The sequence below is a fragment of the Haemorhous mexicanus genome, chromosome 19 (assembly GCF_027477595.1).
Source record: "Haemorhous mexicanus isolate bHaeMex1 chromosome 19, bHaeMex1.pri, whole genome shotgun sequence".
NCBI classification, from domain to species: Eukaryota; Metazoa; Chordata; class Aves; order Passeriformes; family Fringillidae; genus Haemorhous; species Haemorhous mexicanus.
In genome coordinates this window covers 10,639,682-10,665,654 of record NC_082359.1, presented here as the reverse complement: position 1 = coordinate 10,665,654, position 25,973 = coordinate 10,639,682, and the positions used below count along the sequence as shown (strand labels likewise).

The following is a 25,973-nucleotide window of genomic DNA, read 5'->3' as shown; positions in this document are numbered from 1 at the left end:
GGAAGTGGGAAGGACGGCTGGAAGCCGGTGAAGGGTTTTAGAGAGCAGAAGAAAGCAGCAATGGTTAAAAGCTGAGGGCAGTGCAGAGCGGAAGGGAAGCAGCAGCGCCTGAGCGAGCGGGTGAGTGAGCGTGTGTGTCTGAGCATCTGCGCAGCTCCACACACACAAACAAAAAAAAAAAAAAAAAAAAAAAAAGCAGAAGTCGGGGGTAGTGAATTCGCAGTTGGGGACTGAGAAAATCCATACAGGAAGCAAAACAAAAGAGAAATCTCAGGCCATTGGGGCTGAGGACGCCGAGAGGGCGCTTCTGACATAGATGAAGTTGATAAAGGAAAGTGCGATCGCTGGGAGCTGGGACAGCCGCCCGCTGGAAGGGGGGCAGGCACCCGGATCCGCCGGCCGCTCCTCCGTTCTCAGGAAAAGAGCCAGAAGGTGCAATTATGCATAAAGCAACGGCAGGAGGAATTAAAAAGCAGATTTCAAGGTAAGATTTTATCATGTCAGCTGCTCCCAGCCACTTCCTTGTGGGGTTTGGGAAGGGCTGATTGGACGCAGAGCCACCTGGATCCCTGGCAATGCCCGAAGGGGCTGTGGGGTTATGGCTCAAATCTGATCCGGGGGGTTGCTGAGGCTGCAGAAGGGCAGCAGGGCTCTGTCCAAACCGGCTGTGGTCCAGGGGTGGCGTAGCTCCAGCAGGGAGTTTGCATTTCGGTCTTTTCTTCACAGGAAGGTGGATTGGGATTGGATGGGGTGAACAACTGAGGTGTATTTAAAGCACCACTGAGGATGGACCCTCACAGATGTTCACAAATGGCTCAGTGTGTCCCAGCCCGCTCTCCAAGGGCAAATTCCTGCATCTTCCACCTTCGCAACACCCATAAATCCATTGTGTGGTGTGTGTGAAATCCCAGCTGCCACAGCCCCGGGCTTCCTTGGCTTGGAGTGCTGGGTGGGCACCGACCACGGCTGCTCTGCCGTGACTTTTGCCTGCCCAATGTGAGTGGCCTCTGCGTGGGCATCCGTCCCTCTGTCCCTGGCACTGCTGCCATTCCAGACAAGGCTTCGTAGGAACTCTTGGCACGACCAGTAACACGAGTGGGGGCTGTCAGCGGGCCAGACGTGACAGTACGGCCCACAGTCCAGCCTTTTACTGGAAAAAGGTGCAATGGAAGTTTATTTTTGCTCCATTTCCCACGGCAGAGTGGGCGGCTGCGGCTCTGCCGCGGGGCCCCTGTTCCCCTGGGACGAGATGGCACCAGGATGGCTGAGCCTGACCCGTGTCCACCCACACCAGTCCCCAGTCCTGCTCGGCCCCAAGGCACGCTGTGACCGCTCTGTCACGGCCGAACCCCTCGCCCACGGTGTGGGACAACTGCGGGCCCTGTGTCCTGATCCGGTCTGGCTGGACGTGGGCAGCAGCCTGCGCTGCCTTTTGCCACAAGATAATTTAGAAAATTATGAGAAATGGGGTTTGAGACGGCATCTGGTCCACTGCTGCCACCGCGCAAGTCCCTTGGGTCCCAGCCCTTGGCCGAGCAGGAACAGGAAAGGGGGATTTTCTTCCCGAGCCTCCAAGAGTCCCACGCTCGGGCTCCCTCCCGACTCCCGGGGGGCTGGGGCCGACACCCCCAAATCCACGGAAAAAACACTCTAAAAGTCACAAAACCCCAATACATATGTGTCAAAATTAAAAATAAATCCACCCCGGGAGCTGTTTGTGCCGCTGGCTCCGCGGGCGCGGATGCGATAAGATAAAGGCAGAAGCGGGGAGGGGCTGCGCGGAGCCGGGCGCACCCGCGGAGCCGCCGGCGGAGCCCGAGCGGGTGGACGGACGGACGAACGGACGGACAGACACCAGCACACGCACATAGGGACAGTCACACGAGCGGACGGACGGACGGGGCGGCCCCTCCGCTCCGCCCCCGCGTAGCCTCCGCCCCCCGGCCGCGCCGCTCCGCTTTACATAACCCGTCCGGGGCCGGGGTCCGCGCCCCGCGCCTCCGCCCGGCGGAAATGCGGAGCCGCCTGCCCCGGTTTCCTGCCTGAGCCGAGCCGAGCCGTGCTGAGCCGTGCGCCCCGTCCCGCCCGCCCCGTCCCGGGCGCTTCGCCGTTCCATCATGGGCGAGCGGCAGCCGGACGCCTTCTCCTGCAGGTAACCGAGACCGCGCGGCGGTACCGGGACGGGTTGGGCCGGGCCGGGCTGGGCTGGACCGGGACGGGCTGGGCTGGACCGGGACGGGCGGCCCCGGGAAGCGGCCGCTGCAAAGCGAAAGTAGCGGCGGGAGGAAGCAGCGAGGCGGCCGCTCGTCCTGTGCAGCCCCCGGAGCTCCCCCGGGAGTCCCGGGCTGGGTTCTCTTACCCGGAGAACTCCGGTGCCCCCGTTCCGGGGTCGTGAGCCCCTTCCTCGGACAGCAGCCCCTTCCCCCTCACCCCACTTCTGTGCGGCACAACCTTATCCCTGCCCTTTCCTCGGGCTGCCTCTTTCCAGGGACTGCTCACCCGTGGGGACCCGTGGTCCCGTTTTCCTCGTGGGCACTCCCTGTTCCAGGGGCTCTGTTCCTCTGTGGGTGCCCCCATCCTGGGGACCCCCATCCTTCCAGCAGCACAGGACCCCAGAGCACCCCTTCTTCAGGGATCCCTCGACGTTCCCCATTTCCCAGCATCTGTATTTTGGAGATCCCAGAGCCGGGAGCGCAGCATGCAAGGAGCCAGCTCTGCCTCTCTCCCCTGCCTTTCCCCGGACCCCTGCAGCCCCTGCCGTGGGGGTGACCCCTCTGGGAGGGTGCAGGACCAGTGGGGTGGTGCCCACCTGCCCCCTGTTGTGAGGTCCTGTGCTGCCCGAGGGGGCCATGCCTTGCCTCTGCCCCCGTGCCCACTGCGAGTGCCAAGCAGAGCTGCCACCTGGAGCCTGCCAAGCAGCTCCTCTGACTCTCTGCTCCCTGCAGACTTTGTTGGCCCCGTGGCTTGGCAGGGGCTCGGAGCACGAGGCCGATGCACCAGCGGTCAGCATCCCCGCAGCCTTCCCATGCCCTGCCAGCGTGCCCAGTCCTGCCTGTGCCAAACCCTGTCAGGGTCACCCACGGAGAGCCTGGAGCTGCTGGCTCATGGCAGTGACACGGTCATTGCAGCCCGGGCTGGGATTTACTGTCAAGGAAACCAGGATGAGTTGCTGAGCTGCGATTTCGATATTGTTGTAAATTGATTCAAGATGTGCTGGAGTCGTGGGCTGGTGGCCTAGGGACTCTGTGGGGCTGCAGCCAGAGGAAGAGGTGGCCTGTGAGGGGACCTGGGGCTGCCAGCTCCTGCATGTCCTCGCTGCACTTGGATTTTCTGGCAGGATTGCTGTTTAAAGGCCTATGGAATTAGTGGCAGGTTTCACTTTGACTTGTTTGGGACTAGAACAATGCTTTGAATTTCTTTTTAACTTATTTTTTGGTGCAGGAGAGACTCGTCCCTGTGCATTTCCCAACCCCAAAGCTTCTTCTATTTTCTCTTAATTTTATGTATTTATTGCCTCTGGTAAGGTCTGGTTTGGTTTCACCAGAGCCCACAGGGCTGCAGGTCTGCCAGCACCCCGTGCTGTGTTGGAGAGGTTGGGGTGCGAGTGCCAGTGGCTTTTGAGGGATCTTCCATCCTCTACCAGAGCAAATCCTCCCCACCCACACACCCATGGGACTGATGGGCACCGTGGAGGTGTCGTGACAAATCCCAGTGGGTGACACAAAGTGAAAGTGCAAGCGTTCATCACTGCTGGGGTTTGTGGTGCTGCCGCAGCTCGGCGAGGAGAAAGGGCCAAATCCAGCAATCCCTGGGGGGCTGCCGTGGCCAGCCAGCTGGCTGGGAGCTCAGCTGCTCCCTGCTGTCCCCAGGGACCCCCGGGCAGCTGCTCCCCCAGGAGCACTCCCCGCACCCGGTTTCTCCCACGCCTACACCGCAGCGATTCATTTCATGCAACAAAACAAGCCCTGTCGAAAGAGGCCACCCTGCTGCCGGGCTTTTCCCCGCAGGCAGTGGGTGTAGGAGAGTGTGATGGTGTAAAGCAGGCTGCAAGGTGCCAGACACCACCGTAGGGAGCCAGGCTCAGGGTTTTTGGGGAGCTGGGCTGGCCACAGCTGTTTGTACTGGTGAATCGCTGTGGGCCGAGCCAGAGCAGAGCTTGGATTTGACCTGAGATGAGTTTGGGTTGTCTCCATCCTGTCTGTCCTGTTGGAGTGGTCAGAGAAAGCCAAACAGGTGAGCTTCCCTCGGATTTGAAGTGCTGTAACATCACCCACATCCCCAGAGGTCTGTGGTGCTGCTCAGTCCACAGAGAGCTGTAAATTAAGGCCAGTTTGGGTCTTAAATATAGAAAGTTGTGTAGTGCCAGGAGGTGAAATGAGAGGAGTGTGTATGTCCTGTGAGAAAGGGGGAGAGGGAGGGCAAAATCTGCCTTCCCACACTGGCTTCCAAACTGATTTCCTAAAGCCGTATGGACGTGTGGAACTGGAGGATCTCTCTATCCTGCTCCTTTCTTGCTCTTTAACTTGCTGGTTTGGTTCAGCCAAAAGAGAGAGAGAGGGAAACTCCTGAGACCCTGTGGGATTCTCCAGCTTGTGTGGAAACAGCTAGAGGGTCACAAGGAGTGATGGTGCTGTGCCATCACCCTCTGTGAGACCCAGAGAATCCTCACCATCACAGGGAGCTGCTCCAGAGGGAAGAGGAGGACAATGCTGTGCAGTTTCTTCTGTGGATTTTGTGCTGGCAATGGCTTTGGCTGCTTTATAGTGATGCTGTGAATATGTGGATGTATCCCATATCCCGAGGCTGCAGGCAGACCCTTTCCCCACCTCCCCTCCTGCCTTCCTGAGTGGCAGCATCTCCATGCCCACCCCCAAATGGCTGCAGCACCCTGCTTGTCCCCCTCAATCCAGGGGTGCATCCAGATGTTCTTCTGCCATCTCTGGGGGATCGGGATGCAGAGCAAGACTGCACCATCCCCGTCCTGGGGGGAGGCTCTGCATCACCCAGCCTTTCCAAGCCCACCTGTGGCCAGCTGGATCCCCCAGGGACCTGCATCCCCCTGAGCCCCCCTCCATGGACCTGCATCCCCCCGAACTCGCCGTGCCAGATGCAGTTCCACTGAAAAGTGCCGTTCATTGTAACCTGGCCTTTTATAGCTGCCTCGGAACGGCTGTGGGGCCATGCCAAGAAAGGCTGCAGCCGGCTCAGAATAGCTCTTTTCATGGAGGACATCCTGGGAAGGAACAATGTTCCCGCTCTTGGGATTGTGGGAACTTTGTATTTCTGCCACTCAGGAAGTGGGGAGCTGCGGGGCCGGCCAGGGCGTCTCCCAGCCCCTCGCTTTGCCCTCTCCTGAAAATAGTTATTGGGATGAGTTTTGAATATTCCTGTGCTTATAAAGGGAGCTGCAAATGGCTCTGGACGCTTCTCCTCCAGTTGGGAGCAGTTATTTCTGGGAGAGCATCAATCACATTTCCTATTCACGTCACTGCCGTGCATTTTCCTGCCGTGGAACTGGCAGCGAGTGGGGCTGGTTTCATTTTCGGGTGCTGCTGCACATGCAGAGCGTGTGAGCAGGGCTGGGCACAGGGCACGTGGGCTCTGCTCCCTCACACTTCCCCTCGAGGCTGGGTTTGTGGTGCTGGGTGCTGGAGGGTGACCTCCACACCCCTGGATGGCTGTTCTGTGGTGGGAAGGTGGCGAGTTGGATCCGGCAGCTCCTCCGTGGCGAGGCCAGCTGGCTCTGAATGCTCATCCTCTGGGAGAGGGTGGCAGGATTGCGGCGCTGGCTCCCAGCATTGCCCTGGCACTGCTTGGTGCTGCCAGCTCCTCTGGCTGCAATCAAACAACAAATGCATTTACTGGGACAAATAACCCTTTGCCGGATCCAGGCGCGGATTCCCGTCCCGGTCGGCGCTGGCACCGCCGCCACAGCAGCGCTCAGGTTGGGCAAGAGTTTAAGGGAAGCTTCTGGGGGTGGCTGGGCTGCAGGGCTGGATCCTGCACAAGCCCCAGCTCGCTGCCCCAGCCCGCATCAAAGCCACCGTGGCCGGTCTGTCCCGTCCTGCTCTTCCTCGAGTTCCTGGCCCAGCACCTCAAAACAACATCAGCACCCCACAACAACCTCAGCAGCCACAAAAAGCCCCGAGGTGGGACGGGCTTGGTGACATACAGCTCTTCCAGCAGTCAGCAGGGGATGGAAGTCCCCCAGTCCCAATTAGTCCATGGTGTGTCCAAGGATGGGCTGGATTCTCCACTCAGAGCAAATTAAAGCGATCAGAAGTCCTTTGTCCGACCTGCAGGATGGCCAGGAACTCCTCATAGGAACACATGAGGAATAAAATGTAAATTCTGCCTTAAAGCCACTAGATTCCAGCTTTGAGGAGCAGAGCGGGCTGGAGCAGGGGGAAGCTCACCCAGTAGCAGGAACTCGCATCCCTGTGGATGTTGCTACTGAAACCTGGGGCTGAGCAGAGGAGCGGGAGGCTGCTGTGGTAACTCCAGCATGGATTCACCCGGGATAGCTCTTTCCATGTGGGACGTGTGCCAGGCAGAAGCAGTGAGGTCGGCACTGTGCCACCACTGGGAGGAGGAAGCGCTGGGGAGTATTTCCCAACGTCGGGTTGGAAAAGCACGTTGCTACTGGAGATGGCCTTCGGCTGCTTCCCACCGCGTGGCACAGACGAAGCCCTGTTTTTCCCGCACAAACCTCTCCCGAAGCTGGTGTGAAGCGAGCCTGAAATCTTGCAAGGCGAATTCCCTACCCTGGGAATCTCCCGCCTGCCCGAGGATCCGTCCTCACGAGTGCCTCTCTTCCCTCCTCGTTTTGCGGGAGCATCCCGCTGAGCGTGCCGGCGGCGTGGGTGGTGCGGCGGCGATTCCCGGGTGCCGGGAGGAAGCGGGAGCGCGGCGGAGGATGCTGAGTCATCGGCAGGCTGGCGGCGCTGATAGACGGGGCCCTGCTGGGGGATTCGGCCGGGCTGCGGCGGGCGCATGTCCCGCACTGCCGGGACGCCGGACGGCCCCGAGCTTTGGGCGGCTCTTCTGAGAAGCCGGGCCCGGCGAGGCTGGCGGGGGGGAGATAACATCTCCCCTCGCTTGCAACCTTCGCGGGACGTGCTCGGCAGGGCAGCGGGTGGGCAGAGATAGAGCCCCGCTTCCCGGCGTTATCGCCGCCCCGGCTGCAAACACCACCCCCTGTGCCCTCACGTCCCTCATGCCCCGCTCGCTTCCTCCTGGCCCCTCAGGGTTTTTGTTTTGTCCTGTTTTATATAATTTTTCCTCCCCCTGACAAATGCAATCCGCTTTTCCTCCCCTCCCAGCAGCCAGAGTGCTGCTGCTGGAGTTTTGGGTTGGAGGCAGTGCCTGTGCCGGCGCGGCAGGATCCGGGTGGGTTGGCTGATGTTTCCTTCCTGAGCGGAGTGCACGGCCCCGATAAGTGCCCCGGGCGAGCACGAGGTTCGCTGGTGAGCAGCGGGGCCGGCCCCGGGGAGCACCACTGCCGGCTCAGCCAGGCACGCCGGGGCGGCTGCACGCCAGCCACGGTGCTGCCAGATTGGCCTCGCAGTGAAATCTGCTGGGGGCAGAGATACGGTGTGGTTTGCCAGAGCCCGGCAGCTCCCCGGTCCCGCAGGCAGCGGAGCATCCCCTCAGGAACGCGCGCTCACGCCGGGCAGTGCCGGCGGCGTGGCCGCCTCTTCTCAGGCCGCTGGGGCCGGGAGGATCTGGCAGCGAGGCAGCTCCATCCCTGGATTTCTGCAGCTTTTCATGTTGCTTCCTCCCCTCCCGCCCCCGTTCCAGTTTTATCAACTCCGTTGAAATCGGTCCCTGGAGGGAAACCCATCGGCGCTGCGGAGCCTTGGCAGGAGCCGAGCGGATGTGGCCGGGCCAGGCGTCCCCGCGGGCGGCGGGCAGCTGCAGGCAGCTGTGCTGGCAGGAAGCCGCGCAGACGCCCCGCGCCGGGACCTGCCCGCTCCCACCGCGCAGGTGGGGAAACTGAGGCACGGCCCAGCCAGGTGGGGATGGGCGTGTAAAGAGGCTGGGGGGCTCGGGGTCCCGCGTGGACACTGCTGGTGGCCCCAGTGGTTGGTCACATGGCCATGCTGCTCCTTGGGAAGCGGCTGTCTGCTGGCCGTTTCCAAAGTATCCATAGGAATGAGGCAGCTTAGAGTGGGACCCGGTCCACCACAGCGTTCCCCAGGCCTTGAGGATACGCGTTCCGGGTGGGGTGCGGCCACTCCAGCCAGGGGTTGCCGGGACGGGGGACACATGGGGACCCTGGGGCTGCCTTCACCAGCCGTGTGCTCTGTCTTGCAGCGCGGCCGCCTCGCTGGAGCCTCGGCAATGAATGGGCACTCGCTGCCGGCCGGCACGCCAGCGCATCCCCGGGGCTGGCATGAGTTCTGCGAGCTGCACGCCATCAGCACCGCCAAGGAGCTGGCGCGGCACTACCTGCGCTTCGCCACCGAGCACCCGCACCATGACCTGCTGGCCGCCGAGAACTTCTCGGTGCAGTTCACCGACCTCTTCCAGCAGTACTTCTGCCACGAGGTGAAGGAGGGCATCGCCATGAACCAGCTCCGCATCCTGCCCGCCGGCCCGGCGCGGGATTACCGGGACACGCACCGGCGGCACACCGACGCTTCCCTGGGCACGGTGGCCACCAAAGCCGAGGCGGAGCCCGGTGCCCGCCCCGAGCAGTCCGTCCGAGCCCCCGAGGCTGCTCCCTCTGGGCTGCGCAAGTCCTGGAGCTCGGAGGAGCTGGCGGGGCCGGCGCGGAGGCCCTTCTCGCTCAGCCAGCTGCGCAGGAGCTGGCGCAGCCTCTTCCGACGCCGCTCCTCGGACGCGCTCCCCGGGGATGGCGATGGGGAGGCGGCGGAGGCGGCTCTCAAGCCGGGACTGGGGAAGCGCATCCTGCCCTGGGGGCTGTCGCGGGAGCAGCCCCCCGAGGTGCGCAAGGAGGGGCTGCTCAAGTACGGGCTGCTGGATGAGAATTCCCTGGACAGCGGGACGCGCTGGCAGCGCTGCCGCCTGGTGCTGCGGCGGGCGGGGCCGCTCGACGCCGAGGAATTTGTGCTGGAGCTCTTCGACCCGCCCAAGGTAAGGACCTGCCGCTTCTTTTGCCTGTCCCAGCCGGTGATGCTGCGGGTCCCTCGGCTGGGGATGATGCCTGGATGCCAGAGCATCCCACAGGGAGGAGCAGGGCCACGGTGCGCGCAGCATCACGAGGATTTCTCACCATGAGGGGCCTGGATGGGTTTGCTCTGCCACTGCTCTCCCTCTGCTGCAGCCACACGAGGCTGGGCCTTGTTTATTTAATACCTCTGAGAAAGAGACAAAGCCACCCCTGCGGGTCTTGTTTGGGGAGTGAGAGATGCTGAGACCGAGGTGTGCTAATTGCTGCAGTCGGTCAATGTGTCATTGCATTTCTCCCTGCTGGGAATCCAGAACTGGGTTTTCCAGCTGGAAGCACAGTGCCTGCCTTCTGAGCTGAGGATAGAGGCTGGTGGCCTCCACCCCACTCATCCCAGTCTCATTCCACCAAGGGGTGGGGCAACCCAGTCTGATGAACCCCAAATTCCCCCTGTCCTCTGTGCTGTGCCTTTTGCAGCCTGAGCATCTGCTTGCCTGGGCAAGCTGGGAGAGGAAAGGGGAAATAGGAATTTGGCTCTGTGCCTTTCTCTGCTCCCAGTGGGACCCATAGTTTTACTTTTTGTGAGGAGTTTTGTGACTGGAAGTTCAGCTCTCGGCTGCTGCAGGGAGCTCCCGTGGTGCTGAGACGTGGCTGGAGTGGAGATGATGCAGGATGTGAGGGAGTGGGGAGTGATGTGGAGGAGTTGGGGTGTTTAATCTGTAAAAAGATGGTTCCTCCACATGGCAGGACTTGCACAGGCGTGATGGGATGAATTTTCTTTTTTTTTTCTTTTCTTTTTTTTTTTTTTTTTTTTTTCTTTTTTTGTTCTCGTTTAACTTTGATGACAAACTTGTGCTTTGGAAGGAGGAAACCTCCGGTAGAGCTGGAGCCTTGTCCCTGCCTTCAGGGCAGCAGGGTCAGGGAGCAGCTGGCTGAATTCCTGCTATTTCGGTCAAATGACTCCAATATTAAATATTTGAAAAAAGAAACAACATCAAAATTGTAACATCTGAAAGTAAAAGCTGCTTTTGCTCCGTCATGTCAAGGGTTGCAGTTGTTTGTCCCCGTGGGAGTGTGTGTCCCCATCCCAGGGCACAGGGAGGTCAGAGGCACTCTGGGGCACTTGGAGGGTGCTCCAGCAGCTGGATAGCACTGCCTTTTTTCCCTCCCTCATCCTTTTTCTCCCTTTTCCCCATTTTTCTTTTTTTTAATCCCTTATTCTTTTTTTTTTAATCCCTTTTACTTTTTTCTTCCCCCCTTTTTTTTCTTCCTCCTTTTTCTTTTCTCACTTCCCCTTTTCTTTTTTCAATTCCCCCCCCCATTTTTTTTTTTTTTACTACCCCCACCTTTTTCTCCCTATTCCCCCCTTTTTTTTTCCATTCCTCCCCTTTTCTTTCTTTGTTTCCCTCCCCCTTGGGAAGCAAGCCCAGCACATTCTTCCTCTCCCCACATTCCCTGCCCAGCTTTGACCCAGGGGTGGGAGGCACTTCAAACAAGACACTGACCAAGTTCCCCCCGTGCTCTGAGCATTATTCCTTGCAGTCCCCATGGGATGGAGATTTCCTGGTGCTCCACATCCCCACGAGGCTGGAGACCCCAGAGCCTGGAGCAGGGGGTTTCTCAGCCAGGCCTGCGGAAGTGGGGGATGTTCCTTGCTGGACTTTGCAAGTCTCTGGATTAAATTGCTTCCTGTGCAAATATTCTCAGGGCGGCTCCTTCCTTTCCAATTCCCTGGGCCAGGGCCAGCTCCCTTCTCCTTTACAGCACAATCAATCCTGACCCTTTCCCAGTAACTGCGGTTGAATTCCGGGGGTGGTGGAAAATCCCCCACGGCGCTGGTGGCTCCCACTCCCCAAACCCAGCACGGGGCAAACCACGGAGCAGTGAGAACAGAGCAGTTTGTTGGGGGGTTATTTTCTTTTAAAATAACTAAATAACACTCAACAACACCCTGGGAATGGCTCTGAGGAACCCCCTCCCCTGAATCCTCCTGCCCCGGGATGCTCCCAGGGCTTTTCCACTGCCTTCTCCCCATCTCATGGGTTTGTTTCTGATTTGTGGATGCTGTTGATCACCATAGAAAATTGATGGTTTAAATAAGCAACTGTAAAATCTGTTCTTGGGATTTTCATCCCCAAATGATCTCTGAACTGTGTGGTTGGTTACCCTCACAGTCTGCCTGGAAATACCTTTTCCCCTTCCTCTTCTTTCTTCCCCCTTCCTCCTCTTCCCCCTTCCTTCTCTTCCTTCCCCCTTTCACCCTGTAAATAATAGGATGCAATTGAAATTTCATCTCAGCCTCAGGGCTTTACAGCATCAAGTCAAGCCCCTAAATATCTATCCCCTTGGAATGACCTTGGAAAAGGCAGGTGTGTGGAGAAAGGAGGGGGGTCCTGCTGCTTTTGGCAGCTTTTATTTCATTTTCCCCCCCTTTCTCCTAGCACTCCAATGGGGCCTCTGAGCTTAATCCCATAACGTGCCTGGCATCAAAGGGAGTGGGGGCTTTGAAGAGCCCTGATCCCATTTGCTGCTTGGCTGGATGTGCTGGGTGAAGGGGTCAGGGAGCTGTGCTGGAGAATGTGGCAATACCTGGAGTATAATACCTGTGGCTCTGCCTGGAGTGGGCATCCCCTGCCCCAGGCGTGTGCCAGAGGAGAGTTGAGGATTTTAGGAGAGGATTTTGGGAGAGGGAGAAGCTCCCCTTTCCATGCTTGGTTTGGGCAGTGCTCCCTCTTCCCTCAAGCACTGGAAAAATGATGCTGCCAAGGAGGGATTTGGGGATGATGGGATCTCTCCTGGGGGAGGGTCCCTGCCTGGCTGCAGGGAGCAGGATTGGGGTCAACCCTACCCTGGGGGCATTCTGGAGGCCAGAGTGAGGTGATGATGCTGTGTGGAAGAGGAGCTGGAATAGAGGGATGTTGGAATACCTGTAGTGCTTGTATATATGGCTCTCTATATATGTATGTGTGTGTGTGTATATATATGTATTATATATATATATATATATATATATATATATATATATATTATATATTTTTAAAATTATTTATGTATTTAAAAAATATATATATGTGCCACAGGAAAACCTGGGCATGGTCCTGCAGTTGCACCTATGTGGATTCTCTGATGTCTGCAGTGAGGGCAATGCTCACCAGTCCTCCCTGATTTCCTTGGAGGCATTAAGGGTTTTCTCCTCTCCCACACCATTTAATCCCATACAGCCTTTAGGGCTGGGTACCTCTGAGGTCTCTCCACCTTCATAAATTTCAACCAAAGCTGGCAAAGCCAGGTTTGTCAGCTTTGGGGCTGCCCTGTTCCTCAGCTGAGCCCCAGCCCCAAATCCCTCTGCTGTGGCCAAATCCCAAACTCCATGAAAGCCGCGACTCGCAGCGGAAATGTCCCGAGCCGTTTCTGTTGACCAGATGTTTTTACAGGAAGGGGAAGGGAAATGGGATTTGCATTTGTGCTGCTTTCTTTATAGCATTTTAATGAAATCCAGTGCGTCCCACAAATTGATGGCACGCCGGGACTGGCCCGGAGACTCCTTCCGGAGAGAGCCCTTGGGCCTCTGCCCCAGCTCAAACATCTTTGCTGAAGCCACGGGAGGAGCAGTATTTTTATCTCTGCTCAGTGTGAGGCTGCTTTGACTTCCTTTTTTTTTTTTTCTCTTTTTTTTCTCTTTTTTTTTTTTTTTTTTTTCTTTTTTTTCTTTTTTTACACCTTTCACCTGAATCTGGTTTCTGAGAACTGCCACCTCCTGAGCCAGCAGGTTCCTGTCCCTGATTTTTGGTGCTTGGGGCTGTGAGATGCAGCTGGTCAGGCATGGCATGGGGCACATCCCAGGGTTTTGGTCTTTTGGTCCCCATTCCCTATCCCTGCTCCTCCTGGAGGTGCTCAAACCTGGCCTGAGTGACTCACCCAAGGAAGGAGTGATGAAGGAGGAGTTTTCCTCCCTGGAACACCTTGAGAAGAGTTTTCCCAGTGATGGGAAGAACCTCAGTGTCCCATCATCCCATCCCTGGTCCAGGAAAGGGCAGCTTTGTGTCAATCTGGATGCCCAGGGACCACATCCCTCTCCTGGCATCCTTTTCCTGGCATCTCCATGGGCTGCATCCCATTCATGGCATTCTTCTCCTGGCATTCCCAGGGACTGCATGCCTCTCTTGGCATCTCCATGGGCTGCATCCTGTCCTGATGCAGCTGAAGATGTGCCTGCTCACTGCAGGGGGTTGGACTCGTTGACTTTTCAAGATCCTTTCCAACCCAAACTATTCTGTTCTTCTATGATCCCTCTCCAAACATCCTGCTCCCAGCATCCCTCTCCTGGCATTCCCAGGGACTGCATCCCTTTTTTGACATTTCCAGGGCCTGCATCCTGATCTGGTTGGTGTCCCTGCTTATTGCAGAGGGGTTGGACTGGGTGACCTTTGAAGATCCCTTCCAACCCATATTATTCTGTGATTCTGTGATCCTGCTCCCGGCAGCATCCTCAAGGATCACATCCCTCTCCTGGCAACCCCAAAGACCACACAGCCAGCAGCTGGGAGAACTCCTGTGATGACCCTGGAGGGATTTGGGTGTCCTTCAAATCCCTTGGGAGAGGCAAAACCTCCCCTGAAGGCACCTGGAGCTGCCCCAAAGCCCTCGGGCAGCCTCTCCCCAGGGCAGGGCGGGCGCATCCCTCGCTGAGCTCTCTGTTCTTCGAAGGCACCGGGGCTGGGCGGCCTCAGGGCTTTGTGAGATTTTGGTGGTGACTTTTGCTCTCTTCCCCCTCCCCCCCCCCGCCCCCCCAGCTCTGTTTTTGGGTATCGAGGGGGGGTGGCAGGGAGGGCGAGGAGACAAAGGTTATTTGTCATTTATTAACCACAACTTTTTTCCATCCTTGGTCATGCACGGAAAAAACACTTTTAGCAGCGTAACCACAGCCCCGGCGTTAATTGCTGAAGAGCAGAGTTTCTTATTTTGGAAACTGTTGCTGGGATGGGGCTTGCCAGGGTCTGGGTGTGAGGGGAAGGGTGCGGGATGGACCCCAATGTCTGCTTCATTGAACTCTGGGGTTTTGGCCTCGGAAGGATTCCATCCTTTTAACCCCATCCTTTAAAAATCTGTCCTTCCTGGGGCTGTTGTCCTACTGCTGTGCCCACCCTGCTTATCAGAGTGTCACTCACAGGGATGCTGCAGAGCTGCTCGGGGTGGGAAGCACCACGTGCCAGCTGAGAAGTGGGCAAAAAATGGAGATATTGGGCAAACCACAGGAAAAAGGACTGGGAGGGCACTCAGGGAATGCACTGCTCGAGAAGAGCTGCGGGTGCTGCTGGGTGCTGGGTCCCCAGAGCTGATGTGAAATGCCTAGTGGGGGTTTTTTGGGTGGTTGTCTCTCTTTTTTCCCCCCTTTTTCTTCTTTTCTCTCTCTCTCTCTCTCTCTCTCTCTCTTTTCACGGCCCAGGATGTGGTTGTTTCGAGGCTGAGAGCTGCTTCTTTCAAAGGTAAATATTTATGAGAGCCTGCGCAGGCAGCGCAGGGTCTGGAAGGATTCAAGGATTCATCCCAGCCCTGCTGGAGGCTCAGCTGGGGTGGATCCTGCTCCTTCCCACCAGGCAGGTCCCAGTCCCAATGTCTGTGATGGGCTCTGTGATGCTCAATGTCGTTTTGGGATTGTGTTAAAAATGAGCATTTTGGGCAAACTCACTTCCTCCAGCCCCAGGCAAGGGCCAGGAATGAAAATACCCATCCTGTGGGGTTGAATGCTCCCATGAGGGCTTTTGAACCTTTTCCATCATCCTGGGTGATGCAAAACCTTGGGAAAATCCCAGGACACCTCAGGGCCTGTGGGGAGACTGCAGTCTGTGCTGGACCCCCTCATTCCTCTGGGGCTGAGGTTTGGGGTGAGTCAGTCCTGGCTGCAGCAGCTCCCACTTGCACGCAGACACCTTGTTTACTTTCCATGCTCGTTATTTATTCCAGGAAATTATTAAAGCAGCCCACGCTGGAACCGAATCTGGCATAAAATAAATTTAAAAAAAAAAAAATCAAGGGTCTGGCGAAAGCTGTTTACAGATCTTGTTTATAGCCCCCATCACCCTCAGCCCTGCTGTGAGCTGCTGGGCTCGCTGGTTTTGGGGGGCTTTGCAGGGTTTTGGGGGGGTTTGCAGAGGTTTGGGGAGTTTGGGGACGTTGGTTCGTTCATGCAGAGCAGGGAGGATGATCAATGAACAGAGGAGCCACCAGCTCCAAGGATGGGTGGGGATTCCTGCACGCCCCAAATCCCACCCACAGCCTCACCCCGCGGTTCTTGGGGTGCTGTTTGCAGCACCCCCGATTAATTTAGCAAGAAATCGGGGCTCGGGGGGCGCTGGGGTCGGGGCTGTGTTTTCTCCCGCCGCCGTTCGCCGGCGCTCGCAGCCGCCGCAGCGGGAACAGAGGGACCTTTGTGGCGGGGCAGCCCCCGAGCCAGCGCTCCGGGCCGGCACAACGGTGCCTCTTGTCACCGCCGGGCACGGTCCCCTCGGGGACGGCTCTGTCGCCTGCCCCGGCCCGCGGGATGCTCGGAGACACGGTGTCCTGGAAGCTCCTTTGTGTGGCGGGTGGAGGATGCTGGCCGGTTTGGGGTGGGCAGAGAGGGGTTTTTGGGAGGGGATGACCCAAACCTCAGGGGTGGGGGATGTTGGGCTCGCACAGCAGCGGGAATCACCTCCCGTGTTCCTGTTTGACAGTCGGGGAACCTCCAGGCTCCAGTTCCCCAAACCCAGAACAGAGCCCAGGGTGGTGCTTGCTGCTGGCAGGAGGTTTCTAAATGAGCAGTCTCCAGCTGCAGAGAGGCAGGAATGTTTTGGGAATGTGTCACCCTGGGGCCAGGGGGAGCTGAGGTGAGCTAGGGGTCCCTGCAGCAGGCACAGAATGGCCAAATCAGTGGGATTCCAGTCCCTGTCCCAAAAACCAGCAATGGCAGGGGCTGTCCAGGGTGGACCTCTCCCCTTGGGATGAGCTGTGATGGAAACACCTGAGAAAGAGCACCTGGGTTCGGAGCACTGGGATTAGCTGCTGGAGAGAGGGATTAGTCAGCTGCAGATCCCTGAGGATGAACACCAGGGTTAACCATGGTGCAGATCCCTGAGGATGAATAACTGGAGTGGTTGTGGTGCAGATCCCTGAGGATGAACACCAGGATTAGCTGTGGTGCAAACGCTGAGGACACATTTTGGGATTATCTATGGTGCAGAAGTCCTCAAGGATGAGCCTTGGGTTTAACTCCCAAGGGAAACCACCTGTGGGATTTTTCCTGCTGCACAAAATCCTCAAGGATGAAGGCTGGGATTACCCTTGGTGCAAACTCCTGAGGATGATGGCTGCTCCAGCAGACACCTTGCACTCTCCAGCAGAACCCTTGGAGCCCTGCAGGGCCCCACTGCCTCCCCCTGCCCTGCCCTGGCACCAGGGGATGTTTCTCACCCAGTTCACCCAGTGCTCCCTGGAAAAGAGCTGTGTGTACCCACACTCCTGGAAAACTTCACAGCTTCCCCCAGGGCTGCAGGCACAGGATATGGTTTTGTGTCCATCCAGCACAGCCAGGCCTGGCACTGCAGCTTGACTGAGGTTTGTCCTTTGCATAAGGGCCACAGTGATTTACAAGAAGTGACAAATCTCGCCCGTATCCGTTGGGGACCTTGCACAAGGGCTCAGGCACTTCCCCACCTCCCGTGGGTGACTCAGAGTGGAAGCGAGAGCCGGCGTGGGGAAACCCCCAGAGCGTGGAGGGGCTGGGGGCAGCTCCTGGTGCTCTCGAAGGATTTTCTCTGCACGAATTTGGCCTGATGGCCCAGCCACTGCCATCATCACCGTGCCACTGCCGTCATCACTGTGCCACTGTCGTCATCGTGCTGCCGTTATCATCACTGTGCCACTGCCACTGTCACCATGACACTGCTGTCATTGCTGTGCCATCGCTGCCAGGCCACCACCCTCATCACTGCCCTTCTGCCATCATCACCAAGCCATTGCCACCGCTGTCATCATCATGCCACTCTCGTTCTTGGAGAGCCACCTTCCCCCTCACCTGAGTGGGAAAAGCTCCCCCAGCACCCTCAGCAGGACGTGCTCCTTATGGCAGCAGCTCACAGCTTCATGGGGAGAGCATTCCTGGCACAGGTGGGCGAGCTGGGAGGAGCTTTGCTGTGAGAAACGCCATCAATCCCAAATATCCTTGCTGGAGATTCAGTGGGGTGAATCTCCATGTGGAAGCTGATGCTGCTGGTGGTGTTGAAGCTGAGCTGGAGCAACACCCGTAACATCCTAAACATTCCCTCCCATCCTGAGCATCCTGAGCACACGGAGCCAGGCAGCAGTGGGTTTTACCCGTCCCTGCAGTGCTGCTGGGGCACCTCTTGCCGAGAAGGAGCCCGTGGGTGAACCCTTGGTGTGTTGAGTGTGCACTTTTGCTTACTGAGAACTCCCTTTCCCGGTAGCGGCCGCATCGAGCCGGGCATCTTGCGGTCAGGTGCGGCAGCGGGGGCACCGTGCCTGCGGTAGGCACTTCCCCGAAGCCAGCCTGGTTTTTCAGGCACCGTATCTCTGTGCTGCATCATTTCCTTCTCCCTTCACGCTCCAGCTGTGCTCTCCACGCTGAGAGATGCAGGGGGCTTCGCCGAACTCCCTTTTCCTGGAATTTCCCCGTTTCCTGAGAAGCCGACCCCGGCGCTGTGGTTGGGATGTTGATAAAACCCGCTCGGGGTCATGGACGTCACAACTCCTCGTGTGGGAAAGTGACCAGGACGAGAGATCTCCTTTCACCTTCTCCACACGGGACTTTACACAGGGCACGGTCACGTTCCAAAGGTGGCAGAAAAATCAAATTCCTTCGGGATAAATCTGCAGCGCCAGCACGGCGCCTCAGGGCAGCCCGGTGACAGTGATTACAGCACAGCACAGCACAGCTGCAATCACTGTCACCAGCGGGCCCGGGGCTGCCGGAGCCACCACGGTGTCACCAGCCCCATGCATGACGCCGTACACGAGCGACTTCTAAGAACTTTCTGCTCGGTGCAGCTCGGAGCTGATAAGGGCTGATCCCTCTCGCGCTGCGCTTCCGGCCCCAGAGAACACCGAGTGCTCGCTGAGGGAGGGAGGGAGGAAGAAGGGGGGATGGAAAAAAAAAGAAAAAAGGCACAGCTAAAGATGGTGTGGTTGGGTGACCGAGGGAGGGTCCAGTGGGGACATGCTGAGTGTCATACAGGTGGCTGGGGAGGGTTTGCTGTGAGTATCACAAGCTCAGGGCAGAATTTGGGCAGTTTGGTTGGCAATTGCTGTTGTGGGGTGAAGCGCCACAGCCCAGGGTGTAGGGATGCTGTCACTGTGTAGGGACAGGGTGAGTGAAGAGGGACACTGGAACCAGCATCCCCTGGGATGATAAAGCCACTGTGTGAATCAGAGCCAGCCCAAAATGTTGTGGTGCAGCAAGCCTGGCACAGGGGGATGAGCAGGCCTGGCATGTGGTGGCACTGCCTTGGCTTTGCTGGGATGCACAGGATGGCTCTGGCTGTGGGGCTGAGCACAGAGCCTTGGCTCCATCACCTAGCACCATTGGGTGATTTTTTTGCCCAATTCAGGGAATTTTTGCCCCCCTGGCACCCCAGATCCTGTGCCACGTGCCGCAGCCTCCTGAGGAACCGAAAGCTGTCGCAGGGAAATTTTAGCCTTTGTGGAAGTGTTTGCTCAGCATTTTGTCACGTGCCTGTGGCAGTGCCAAACCCGCCAGGGAGCTCTTGGCAGGCCACTGACCCTCGCAGCCACAAGCAGGATGTTCTCTGCCTGCACCCCAATTTCCCCATTGGTGCCACATCCCTGGAACATGCTGCCATGCTGGGAACCCCCTTCTCCCTCCTCTCCCCCACCCATCCCTCCACTGCAGGGTCCTTGGGACCCCTGAGATGGGTCTGGATGTTACTCAGCCCCCCTGGGGTGCCCTGACAGTGACTGGGCAGTGTTGTGGGGGTATTTCCTTGCCACAATGGGGTATTTCCTCACCACACAGGGTATTTCCTGGCTGGTGGGGTATTTCCCTGCAGAGCCAGGTATTTCCTTGCTGGCTGCTGTGCCTCGGGTGGCTCCTGGACCTGGGTAGATCAGTGTGGTGTGGGGCAGTGTTTTGGGGTGTGGGGCAGTGTTTTGGGGTGTGGGGGAGTTGGGGCTCAGCTCAGGCTCTGTGTTCCCCCCCACAGGGCTCCAAGCCCAAGCTGCTCGTCGCCTGCTCCGCTGTGCAGGAGGTGCGGAGGTGCACACGCCTCGAGATGCCCGATAACCTCCACACCTTCGTCCTCAAGGTAGGACCTGCTGGAAGGGTCTGCAGCCACCCCCGAGGCCTTTCCCACCCTCTGGGACACATGTGGCTCCCAAAAGCTCCCATGCCAAATTTCAGTTCCTCTTCCCATCCTGGCAGGGGATGCACAGGGGGATGTGGAGTGCAGGGGGGGTTGCGCTGTCCCTGCTGGGGTTCGGAGCGTGCGTGGGTGGGGGATGCACATCTCTCTCTTTCTCTGAAGACCACATGTCCCTCTCTGTTGTCCCCAGGTCACCAATGCCACCGACATCCTGTTCGAGGCAGGGGATGAGCAGCAGCTCAGCTGCTGGACGGCCGAGATCCGGGAGTGTGTGCGCAAGGGGTAAGTGCCTCGGGATGTCCCTGAGCCTGGGGCTGGGGACAGTGGCTCTGCGTCCCCCCTGCCAGCACTCAGCCTGGCTTCTCCTGTCCCCAGCAGGTGTGACACGGGTGACCCTGAGCTCCTGACGTGCCGACACCCTGACCCTACAGCCCCCAGCCCCGCCACCAGCACCGACCCCGTCAGCCAAGGTGAGCTGGGGACACCCCGGGGACCCTGGGGACAGAGTAGCCCTCACCGGGGGGTCACCACATCCTGCCATGGCCGGGCTGATTGGCCTTCCCCAAATGGCACGAGGGGGGGACAGAGAGGGGAGGGGATGGGGGCGATGGGCAGGGGTCCCATTTCCCAGGGCCACTCATCCCTGTGCCTGGCAGGGGCGACTCCGGGGGGCCCGGGGGAGGCGGCGGGGCCGAAGATGGAGCAGTTCCTCTCCTCCTGCCCCTGGTTCCACGGGCCCATCTCCCGCGTGAAGGCGGCTCAGCTGGTGCAGCTGGGGGGGCTGGAGGGCCACGGCGTGTTCCTGGTGCGGCAGAGCGAGACGCGCCGCGGCGAGTACGTGCTCACCTTCAACTTCCAGGGCAGAGCCAAGGTACGGGCAGGACAGGGCTGGGATGGGGAGGGGAATCTCACAGGGGCAGCCCCTGCTGCAGGACAGTCCCTGCATCCCACCCCAGGGAGATGCTCTCCTGCTCTCTGCCCCGACCAGGGGGAGCCCCAGGGAGCCACAGGCTGGGGATGCAGCTAAAGCCATTCATGTGTCCCCCATCCCAAATATCCCCACGGTGTCCTCCAGGAGGGAATGGAGGGAGGGTAACAGGTCCCTGCTCCTCCCCACAGCACCTGCGGCTGGCGCTGACAGAGCGGGGCCAGTGCCGGGTCCAGCACCTTCGCTTCTCCTCCATCGTGGAGATGCTGCACCACTTCCACCGCTACCCCATCCCGCTGGAGTGCGGCACCGCCTGCGACGTGCGGCTCTCCAGCTACGTCGTGGTCCTGTCCCAGGCACAAGGTGTGTGGGAAGGGAGGGGGATGTTCCTGTGGGACCCAAGGTGTGCAGGAAGGGAAGGGGATGTTCCTGTGGGACACAAGGTGTGCAGGAAGGGAAGGGGATGTTCCCATGGGACCTAAGGTGTGCGGGAAGGGAAGGGGATGTTCCTGTGGTCACAAGGTGTGCAGGAAGGGAAGGGGATGTTCCCGTGGGACCCAAGGTGTGCAGGAAGGGAAGGGGATGTTCCCGTGGGATCCAAGGTGTGCAGGAAGGGAAGGGGGATGTTCCCATGGGGCCCAAGGTGTGCAGGAAGGGAAGAGGGTGTTCCTGTGGACACAAGGTGTGCAGGAAGGGAGGGGGATGTTCCTGTGGACACAAGGTATGCAGGAAGGGAAGGGGATGTTCCTGTGGCACATAAGGTGTGCAGGAAGGGAAGGGGATGTTCCTGTGGACACAAGGTGTGCAGGAAGGGAAGGGGGATGTTCCCGTGGGACCCAAGGTGTGCAGGAAGGGAAGGAGGATGTTCCTGTGGACACAAGGTGTGCAGGAAGGGAAGGGGAAGTTCCTGTGGGACCCAAGGTGTGCAGGAAGGGAAGGGTGATCTTCCCCTGGGATGCGGGGATGGAGGGTGCCCAGGCTGCGTGTGGGTGCCAGCCCCGGGCCCTTTGGTTGCTCCTGGAGTGGGGAAGCGGAAGCCTCGGGGCAGTGGCACAAAAGGTGACTCCCAAGCTCCCAACTTCCCCTTTTGAGAAAGGAGAAGCTGCTCCCAGCCACCGGCTGCAGGAGGGTCATGGGATGCACCCCACACCCCCAGAGAAGGGTGACAGGAGCATCCCCCTGACCAGCATCCCCTCTCTCTTCCCACAGCTCCTGGCTCCAGCACCACAGTCCCCCTCCCCCTGCCCTTCCCAGGCTGGAGCCCCGAGTTCAGCCTCGTCCCCGCCAGCTCCTCCTGCCCTCACGGCCCCGATGACCCCCCCGGGGGTCCCCCAGCGGAGCAGATCTTCCACCTGGTGCCACCACCAGCCGAGCTGGCACAGAGCCTGCGCCCGGCCAGGGCCACCACGGCCAGCACGGCCACCGCGCCCCGGCCCCGCGACTCGGACTATGAGGTGGAGGCACCGGGCAGGGGCCACGTCCGTGCCATTGACAACCAGTACACGCCACTCTGACCAGCACGGCGCCGGCACTGGGATGCACTTTCGGGTGGAGAAATCCTGGAGACCTTCTGGGGATCCATCGAGAGAAAGAATGTACCTGTTTCTTCCTTCTGGTTAGGGATTATTATTGTATTTTTTGCAAGGAAGGGGGTAATTTTTCACTCCTGTACGGGTGTGCTCCCTCTCGTTGGCCTGTTAAAGGGCCTCTTATTGTTGTTTTTGTTGTTCTTATGGAAGCTTTCTCGTTACTGTTTACACAATGCCACTTGTGCCTGCACTGGGCCCGGTGTCCTGCCTGTCCCCGACACGACAGCGCCCAGCCAAGGAACCAGGGGCTTGTGTTCCACCCACGGAATTGGAGGAAGTTAAAAAAACCCCAGGATAGCAAGAAAAGAATGATTATAAATTCATTGCCAAGTTGCTGCTCCAGGCCTTATCCTCCTGCCCCGGCTGCTGAACCCACCAGCAAAGCCCGACCTGAGCTGAGCTCCCACCAAGGGTGGCGAGCAGGGTTTGGGCTTTTTTTTTTTAGCTAAGGCAAAAACTGGCTTTTTCTTGCTTTTCCTTTTTAACCCAGCACGGCCGTGGTCACTCCCTGTGCCAGGCAGAGGGATCCTCATCCTGCTCTCCCAGCTGATTGAGACTGAACACTAATTGCTCCGTCCTTGGCCATGGCACCAGCTGAGAACTAACACAGAGACTGACACAAACCTCTCCTGCTGGTGAGGGAGGGGTTTATCCCGTTGTATCCTGGTGATGGATGTGTTCTATCCCAGTGATGGAGGCTTTTTATCCCTGTGGTGAATGGGTTTTTGTCCTGGTGATGGAGCTGTTTTATCCTGGTGATGGAATGGTTTTATCCCAGTGATGGAACCGTTTTATCCGGTGATTTTAGGCACAAATCTAAAGTCAGTTTTCCCCTTGAGGAACCCCCCCTACTCTTGCTTGCCTTTTTCCCTCCAAAACACTGTGTCACCAGGAGCTTGGTGGCATTTAAAGCTCCACAATGGCCTCTTGCAGGCCGTGGGGGTCCCTGGGGACCAAATCTGGGGTCCAGATCCCTGGGTCTCAGCCTCCCCTGACTCCCCAACTGTCCCCAAACTCTGCTGCTGTTCCTGAGCCCCTGGGGCTGCTTCACCTGCCTGGGGCAGCCGTGAGAGAGGAAGCACTTCTGAGAAGTTGCCTTTATTTTAGGAAAGAGGAAGGGCTGGAGCCGTTGCGCCACACAGGAGGGGATGTTCTCAGTATTCAACTTCCAGATTTCCCAGTGCAGCCTTCCCTGGGATATCGGATGCAAAACTTGCCTTGAGATTGCCTTACAGAAAGCTTTTTTTATTTCTATTTTCCCTGAAATTGCAATACAGGTGGGAGCCCTCAGGAGCATTAACATTTAGCAATTAATTTGAAAACCAGCAAACACAAAGCCTCGTTGGGCTGAGTTAGGGAATTCCACAAAAACCCAGCCTCTAGGACAGGGTTTTCCAGGTTCTGGGTGAGCCCAAAGTCCAAGGAGACAAGGTCAGGAGCTGAAGGGCAGGGCCAAAATATCTGGGGCCAAACAGCCCAGGAAGGAGCCAGGAGAGCAAATCTGGGTTTATAAATCAAACTATGGATTTATAAATCAAACTATGAGGCTGGGACAAACGGGAACCATCAACTGGAGAAACCATTTAGGTTTTCCTTTTGTGCCTCCCCGTTGCTTGCTCTTGCTCTTGCTCTCTCCTGGGCTTTGTGCATTTAGAGCAGACAAAGGCTTTTTCCCCCCTGCTTTCTCTACACTTGTGCCTGAAACTGGAGCATTAGGAGCAAATTGCACTGGTCCTGCAGCACTGCCAGCCCCGGAGAGGCTGATGGAGGAACAAAGGCAGCCCTGTCCTCGCTGGGCTCCTCAGCTGTATCCGCATCCCATTCTCCTCCCTGGAGCAGCACAAAGGCTGCAGCCAGAGGCAGGAGCACATCCCCAGGGCTGGCTTGTGCCAGGCAAGGCAGCTCCCTCCGAGGCTCATAAATAACTCCCCGTGCTCTTGCATTTATAGGGATGGGGAAGGGAAGGGGGGACAGCACAGCACAAGTTGTCGTTTCCTTTCCTCGCTTGCTGCCTGCTTCCCAAAGCCTTAGAGAACACAGGGATGTGCTAAATCTTGCTAAGATTGCTGGTTTTAGTCCCACTGAGCTCCAGGGAGCTGTGTTCCAAGGGGTTTTCCCCCAAAAGGCGAGGTGGAATCACCCGACTCTCCCGACATCTGCAAAGAAAGGATGGGCTGGGAAAAGGCAGTGCTATTCACATCCCCTGCCAGATGAATCCAGAGAAATCCTTGCCAGATAAATCAGATGCTGCTGGGGTGGGTTGTTTTGGCACGCCAGGACTTTATTGTTCCGGTGCCAGAACTGAAACATGCGTGTGCATGTGGTATTTTTAACCTGCAGCTTAATTACAAGGGGGTTCTCCGCAGTGTAAATGGAAATTGCTGTGCTTGATTAGTAAAATACACGTTGGGTTCATTATCTCCCTGTCAGCCACTTCCCCCATGCAAACAAACTCCAGTGGGGGAGAACTCCTGTTCTCCCCACCAGTGAGCAGTGGGAGAGCCCCTGTGATTATTTAACAGCTCATTCCATCCCCAAACTCACCCACAGGCAGCCGAGGGCTGTCCAGCCCTGCCAGCTCCACCAGCTCCTCATTTCAGATCCACTGCAGGGGATTTTTTGGGCTATTTCCCAAGCTCCCAGGGGGAACTGAGTTTGAAATCCCATTTCTCCTAGAAAACATCTGGCTTGTGACACAGGTCAGAGCATGACTCTGCTCCTGCCAGCATGTTACTCCAGCCCTAAGGTACTCCCTCCTCTGCATTATAGCAGCGGGCAAAGAGCATTAAGCCATTCCACCCTATGGAATAGAAGCATTTTGCAGGATTTTTATATTCTTGTGACTTGAGAGAAGAGGCCAGGGCTGGGCAGGTTTGGTTCCCCAGCCCCTGTGGGCTTTTACTGGCATTTGAGGGAATTTTGGGAGGAGGGGAAGCCAAGGGCAGTTTGTGCCTTGGCTGTGGAGATGGGCACGTGGAACACGAGTTTGGATCCCACCTAAGGAAGCCAGGAGTGACAGGAGAAGCTCTTGGAGCTGGCCCTGCCCAAAGGCCTCCCCCAGGAGAGGCTGGGGGTGGGCAGCCCCATTTCATCCAGCTATACAGGACAGTTTTTAGCAATAAAAATAAAAACCAGGCAGTGCCTTTGCTCTGTGACAGCAGGGACTTGGGTTTAGGGCACAATCCAAAACTTGGGTCCTGCCAGAATTCTTCCTCTTCCTCTTGCTGTTTGCTGACAGCCACTCCTGCTTGGTGGCCTTTGTGTCCCCAAGGGTGTCAGGCTCTGAAGAAGCTCCTGACATGAAGTGGATGTCTCCCTCCCAGATCCCAGCCCAGCAGGTACCGAACACTGACACCACCATTCCTCACCCATCCCTTTGGATCGAAGCTATTTTGGGGTGAAACTTCTAGGAAAAGATCCAGGGAGAAGCCAAAGCTTCTCATTCCTCATCTGGACCACCAAATCCTGGTGTCATCCAGCATTCCAAACTTTTAGCTTTGATCCAAACAGCCCCAAGATTCCCCAGCAGCTCCCAGAGGCAGGGAGGTGACTCTGTATTCCCTAACTCAGCCTTCAGCAGGACGATTAAAGCCAACAATTTTGTTGGGAGTGTATTAATTTTGAAAGTTCTACTTTTCACCTGCACAGAAAAGTTCTTCTTGTATAGTAATTTTTTCTATATATTGTTTCTGTATGTACTGTACAAGTAACTTATTCTTGAATAATGCGATTTTACCATAATATTAAAAAAAAAAAATCTGCTCTTAATAAACTGTTTTTAGAACTTGTTTCTCACTTGTAGTCTTCAGTCTGATTGTCTCCAGGTGCCTGGACATTATTTTAGTGGATACTGGATGCTAAAAGGCAGGAATGCTCCCTTGGACACAAAAATCCTGTTTTGTCCCCATGGGACGATGCCTGCACCACCCAGGACAGTCAGGACACAGAAC

General features: G+C 57.5%; 1 protein-coding gene across 2 annotated transcripts; it reads left to right on the top strand.

Moving 5' to 3' along the window:
* Positions 1-52: 52 nt before the first annotated feature.
* On the top strand, positions 53-25,818 carry SH2B3 (SH2B adaptor protein 3). Of its 2 annotated transcripts, none has more exons than XM_059863462.1 (8): positions 53-484; positions 8,317-9,099; positions 19,348-19,449; positions 19,697-19,788; positions 19,882-19,976; positions 20,163-20,377; positions 20,626-20,797; positions 21,644-25,818. In XM_059863462.1, exons 2-8 carry the CDS (start codon positions 8,344-8,346, stop codon positions 21,946-21,948), a joined length of 1,737 nt encoding a protein of 578 aa, XP_059719445.1. In that variant the 5' UTR covers positions 53-484; positions 8,317-8,343; the 3' UTR covers positions 21,949-25,818. The 2 variants fall into 2 exon arrangements, with proteins under 2 accessions (XP_059719445.1, XP_059719444.1); XM_059863461.1 differs by lacking the exon at positions 53-484 and adding an exon at positions 1,939-2,152.
* Positions 25,819-25,973: the final 155 nt, after the last annotated feature.

Excerpts from the sequence above, each read along its gene's own strand:
- SH2B3 (XM_059863462.1), top strand. The coding sequence starts at position 8,344 with ATGAATGGGCACTCGCTGCCGGCCGGCACGCCAGCGCATCCCCGGGGC. Across the intron at positions 19,450-19,696 it reads TCCACACCTTCGTCCTCAAG|GTCACCAATGCCACCGACAT; the intron begins GTAGGACCTGCT and ends TGTTGTCCCCAG. Across the intron at positions 20,378-20,625 it reads ACTTCCAGGGCAGAGCCAAG|CACCTGCGGCTGGCGCTGAC; the intron begins GTACGGGCAGGA and ends TCCTCCCCACAG.